General features: G+C 39.3%; 1 protein-coding gene across 2 annotated transcripts; it reads left to right on the forward strand.

The window, feature by feature from the left end:
* The first annotated feature begins 385 nt into the window (after positions 1-385).
* On the forward strand, positions 386-765 carry LOC110212862 (large ribosomal subunit protein P1-like). 2 transcript variants are annotated; one of them, XM_020992975.2, is made up of 2 exons: positions 386-448; positions 530-765. In XM_020992975.2, the coding sequence occupies exons 1-2, from the start codon at positions 386-388 to the stop codon at positions 731-733; spliced, it is 267 nt and encodes an 88-aa protein (XP_020848634.1). In that variant the 3' UTR covers positions 734-765. The 2 variants fall into 2 exon arrangements, with proteins under 2 accessions (XP_020848634.1, XP_020848633.1); XM_020992974.2 differs by having other exon boundaries at positions 386-765.
* The last annotated feature ends 5235 nt before the right edge of the window (positions 766-6000 follow it).

Genomic DNA, 6000 nt, shown 5'->3' on the forward strand with positions numbered 1-6000 from the left:
AATTATTGCTTGCAAAAACATGTTTCTTCCTTGCTAATACTTTACTCTAGTATGCCCTCAATGTTTGTGTATATAACTTTCATTTAAAAAAAGTATACATATATATACATACACTTATATATGTGTGTGCGTGTGTGTACGTATGCATCTATGTATATATATTCATGTATCATATATACACGCTGACCTATACACCTGCTTTCTCAAATACATGTTAATTACATATATGTAGTTGCTGACGTTCTCTTGGTCACTTTTTAAAAATTAAATATTGCTCTTCAGTTGTCTGTAAGGTGCTTGTTTCTTCTTCGGAAGCTAAGGCCAAGTTGGGGTGACACCTCAGTAGCACCACTACAAACAAGTCTCTCCTCATCCTTCTGCTGACATGGCCATCTCCAAGCTCACTTGCATCTATTCTGCCCTCATCCTTTACGACGATGATGTTACAGTCATGGAGGATAAAATAAATGCCCACATTACAGCGGCAGGTGTAAATGTTGAACCATTCTGGCCAGTATTATTTGCAAAGGCCCTGTCCAATGTCAACATTGCAAGTCTCATCTGCAATGTAGGAGTTAGTGGACCTGCCCCAACAGCTGGTGGTGCTGCCCCTGCTGGAGGGGTATCTCCTGCTAGCTCAGCGGCCCCAGCTGAGGTGAAGAAGAAAGAGGAAGCAGAAAAAGAAGAATCCGAGGAGTCCAATGATGACATGGGCTTTGGTCTGTTTGACTAAATATTTTTTGTAATATTAAATAAAAAGCTTAACTCAACTTTAAAAAAAAGTAAGTATTGAGATCTGTCTGAGATTCTCTATAAGTTTTTGGTATTTTCCCCTTGAGATACCCAGTGAATCAATCCCTCAATACCCCGACAATCGTGTTCCTCCAGAATGATTTCTATTTACACATGGCTTAGTGCAGAGATGTCAAATTGCAGGCCTCAGTCCCAAAACATTCTTGGGGAGCCAGATTAAAATGTAATTGGGAAACAATTAGCAAAATATGTAAAAACAGAACATGGATAATTTTGTAAGTCAATGTGTAGCCTTCAGGGATCCTTGTATATGCTTCAGTGGCCCCTCTTCTATTTGAGTTTGATCTCTTGACCTAGTGAATAAACAACTGGCCTCAGAGACAGGAAGACTGGATGTGGGTTCCTGGGCACAATTCTGTGATGCTGTAATTTCCCAGTACTACATTCAACTCTTTATGACTATGAATAACAGAGAAGGCATCAGCCTTCATTGGTAGAAGGAATATTCTCATCAAAAGTTCCCTATATCAATAAAATAACAAGCAGAACCCCTATAGTTATCTTTAATGGAGCTGTTTTGTCCGTCTTCCTCAAATAACCTTGTATTTATTTATCTAAGTACATATTGATTCCAGCCTCCTTCCCTCCCTCCCTCCTCAATGCATGTACCTTGAAGGCATTCTGCTTTTGCAACCTTGACCTAACAAAATATATAGTAGACTTCTAAAATGCTTGTAGAATTAAATTGAATTGTAAGCCGCTATTGGGATTCTTGAGAAATGGTGGAAGGGTTATAGGAGTAGAAGACAAGCAAATGTTGTCTTGCTTTACAAAAATGGGAAGAAGGGAGTTTCTTAAAACAGTAGGTTGGTAACCTTGATTTCTGTTCCTTATAAAAATCTAATAGAATTTTTATGAAGAGATTGATTTTTTTTTTAAATCCAAGCAGTAATTACTACAAAACAACATGTGTTCTTTAAAATGAATAATGCCAAATTAGCTTAGTTTCCTTTCTGGTTAGGATGACTAAATTGGAGAAAGCTTTAGACCAGGAATTCCCAGACTTTTTTTTGGCTTTTAGACCTTTAAATTATTTAGACTCCTTCCCCAGTGAACTTTTCTTTAGTGGGCTATATATGTTTACTGTATTAGAAATTACAGTGCCTTAATATTGTTATGAAAATTGTTTTGACCTCTCAATCCTCCTAAAAGGGTTTTGGGGACTTCTAGGGGTCCCTGGACCACACACTTGAGAACTTCTTGCTTTAGGTGAATAGTTCTCAGCCAGTGGACTGAGGGCCCTGGGGAACTAAGGAGTCATTGCAAGGGGCCCTAATTCATATGCACATCAAATATTGTCATTTTGATATTTAAGAGCTGCAAAAAAAATAAGATGCATCATGACATGGATGAAAGCACAGAAGTCATGCTCTTCAAATATGCTGATTATACAAACTGGGAAGGATAGCTAACCCTCTGGATTTCATAGTTAAGAGTCCAAAAAGTTCCCTGAAGAGTCGAATGAAAACCGGAGTTGAATTAAGTGAAATTTAATGAGGACAAATAAAAAGTTCTACAAAAGCTAGGTTCAAATTAGTGGGGACAATGAATCCCTTGAAGTTACTGCATTATTCAAATTCACACTGCATATTTTACATTAGGCTGGAACTAATTATCATATTTTACGTAATTATAACTTCAAATAGTGTGAATTCAAAGATATGTGACCATTTCACAAGACTCGTTATTTGTAGTAATAGGAACCTGGCTTGTTTTTTTTTAAATTAAATAAATTCTACAAGTAGAGGCAATTGAGGAGTTATGGCTAAGAAACAGCTCCTGGGGGAAAAACATCTCAGGATTTGAGGGAGACAGTCAGAAGAGTTAATATCTTTGGCTGCATTAAAAAGAGACATGCTGTCCAGAATGAGAGGGTTAATAGCCTGAGGTTAGAAACCTAAATTACTAGGAAAATGGTTTTGTCACTGAGAGAAACAGAGAATTTACTTCTCAATTTTAAATCTATGATCTTATGGTACTGTTAAGAGGCTTCAGAGAAAAGGTGATACATTTGATTTATTCATGTTGAGCATGAGGTACCAGTATGATACCCAAGTGGAGAAGACCAGTGGGGTGACTGGTAATCTAAGACTAGACTGCAAGAGAAAGAAGGGCTAGATATGTAAACCTGGACTTTTCCTACTGATACTGAATATGTGCACTCCATCAATGAAACACAGGTTTCCCTTCTGCAAGAAAATCCAATATACCAAACTTGGTGGCTATCATATTATCAAAGGACTTCTCACTTTATGAAAAGACTGACTATAGTTTTCCTGTAAAAGGATCACTTTCCCCAGTACTTCTAATATGTGATTAAATTTTTTTAAAATACATTTTGGTCCACTTGCACAACTCATGTGAAAAGTCAGAGAAGAGGGGCAGCTAAGTGGCACAGTGGCTCTGGAATCAGGAGGACCTGAGTTCAAATCCAGCCTTCAGATACTTACTATCGGTGTGACCCTAGGTAAGTCATTTAACCCCCATTGCCTTGGTGGAAAAAAGTCAGTGAAGTCTGCATTTATATTGTACCCAGGGGAGGAGATATTCTCATTAAGCAAGAGGTGATGACTCAAGAAGCTTTGTTCTTCTGCTATTTGTCTACTATTTGACCTAAACCTTCTTGGGAAAGGAAAGAGAAGAGGTGCTAGTAATTAGATATTTTGGCCTAAATTAAGAAGAGCCATAACTAGCAGTTCTGATACCCAGGGAAATCACCATAAAATATATTACAGGCAAGCAGGATGAAAAGCACCCTCAAATCAACTTCTTAAGGTAAATCAGAAGACAACATGAGGCCTCTTGAGAGACCCCTGACAGAAGGGGAAGGAAGGATCCTTGGGAGGAGCTCACCCAGGCCAGCCTCAAGTAAGGATGAAGGAATTTGAAATTCCCATCTCTATGGTCATAGGCTCCGACTGATAAGCATTTCACTCAGGGTTGTGTAGGTAAATATTTTAACAACTGGGTCAATGGAAAAAAAATGTATGCACAGCACACTTTTAAGTTTAATCTGCAACATTAAATTCCCCCCCCCTTTTCTTAAGTCTAGACAATCCATGAAACAGTAAATCAAGTCCTGCTTTGTACCACTTGCCAGTCCTGAGTGAAAACTCAACAGTGGCTCATGAGAGCCGGTAAGAGCTGGCTCCAGCACGCTACCAATTTCACCTTCTGTCTCCCGGTTTTGGCCAGTTCTGTGCCATGCTGCCTCGTCTGTCATGTTCCCTTTACCTCTTTCCATTCTTTAGCATTTCTTTCTCTGAAACACTCCTCTAGGACCTAACTTTCCTGTATGTGTTGTTTTACTTTATTAGAAGGTAAGCCTCTTGAGGGCAGAGACTGTCCTGCTAAGCACTTAGCGTGGTACCTAGCGCAGAGTATTCAATAAATGCATTCATTCTTTCCCATTTAATTCATTACTTTTGCTGATTAGATGTTAAACTCAGTTGTTTCTGTCTGCTGGTGGGCTGTAAGTGCTGTCATTGCTTTTGAAATTCTGGCAGCCAGGGACAAAGTGCCATCTTTGCCGAAAAAGAAGGAGCCTCATACCTCCTTCCATTCCAGCCCTTTCTTCGAATAGATGGATGAGGAGGTGCCACCTGCCCCCAAACGTCAGTAGAATACTAACTTAAAGAGATGTGATTAGCACCCAGGCAGCATTTGTCCTAAACTGCAAGGCTGATAATCATAGACTTAGGGCCTTAGAGGTCAAATAATTCAACCCTGAGGAGGTAGATGAAGTGGATAGAGTTCTGGGCCTGGAGTCAAGAAGACTCACCTTACTGAGTTCAAATCTTACCTCAGACCCTTACTAGCTGTGTGACCCTGGGCAAGTCCCTTAACCCTGTTTGTCTCAGTTTCCCCATCTATAAAATGAGCTAGAGAAGGAAATGGCAAACTCCAGTGTCTTTGCCGGGAAAACCCCAAATGATGTCACAAAGAATAGGATGCAGCTAAACAACAGTAATTCAACCCTTCACTTTACAGATGAGAAAACTAAGGCCAAGGGAAGGGAACAAACATTCATATCGTACCTACTGTGTGTCAGGCACTAGGCAAAGCACTTTGTAAATATTATCTCATTTCATCCTTACAACAACCATGTAAAGTAGGTGGTGTTGTTATTCTTAGTTTACAGTTGCGGAAACTGAGGTAGAAGAAGGATAAGTGACTTGCCCAGGATCACACAGTAGTCAGTGCTAGATACTGGACTTGAATTCAGGTCTTTCTGATTCCAGGTCCAGTACCCATCATCTGCCTCAGGGAAGATAAGTAACTTGACCAAGTTCACACAGATAGTGATTGAGGTGAGATTTGAACTCAGGTCCTCTGCCTCCAGAGATTGTACTTTTTCTACTGTACCACTGAATGCTAATAGAATTTTAAAAACTTCTTTTTCCCTGTCTAGCTAGGCTTCAAAATAACCTATACTTTGTCTCTTCAGAATTTCATGTTATAAAACTTCTAAGTGCTGAGGTTATATAACTGATGTATTCATAACCTTGTGTTTTACATTTGCTGAATGCTGGCGGTGTGTTCAGCATCCCTTGTCTCTTCCTTTGCACATATCACTAACCCTGGGTATATTGTTCACACCCTAAATCTCCTGGTTGGTTTCTTGTTTATTAGCAAATAGTCCTGAGTGCCAAATTATATCAATCAGCATTAGTGGTAAAGCGCACCATTTATATGCCAATGTAACAACCAAAGAATGTTGCGCTACAGGTAAGAGGGAAAATACCCTATTTCTTTTTGTCCTGTAGGGAGAAATAATTGGGGAGGTATTGCAGACAGAGACAGACAAACAGAGAGATAGAGACAGAGAGAAGAGAGACAAAGAGAGAAAGAGAGAGAAAAGAGAGGAGAGGGGGTGGGTGGGGTACTCTAAGTACCACCGCCAGTCACAGTGCTTTGAGCTAGAAATGCTGTAACAACAAAGGAAATACATTTTCTCACCCTAGTTTTTTGGTTCAAGATTTATTTATTCATGGAGAGACAAATGCACCCAGAATAATGGCAGAATTGAAAGCCTGCAAAAGGCATAGAAAAAAAAATGGTGTTTACATTCTTATTAAAGTTCAGTGCTGATGTCACAGCAGGAAAGCAAAATCATAAAAGTACATAATGTACTTCAGAAATAATAGAGCTGCCAAGGAATGAAAAAAGAATCGAAACCACTCGAGG

The sequence above is a fragment of the Phascolarctos cinereus genome, unplaced genomic scaffold (genome assembly GCF_003287225.1).
Source record: "Phascolarctos cinereus isolate Bilbo 61053 unplaced genomic scaffold, phaCin_HiC Scaffold_726;HRSCAF=1367, whole genome shotgun sequence".
Lineage (NCBI taxonomy): Eukaryota > Metazoa > Chordata > Mammalia > Diprotodontia > Phascolarctidae > Phascolarctos > Phascolarctos cinereus.

Coding starts and splice junctions, on each gene's coding strand:
- LOC110212862 (XM_020992974.2), top strand. CDS start 386: ATGGCCATCTCCAAGCTCACTTGCATCTATTCTGCCCTCATCCTTTAC.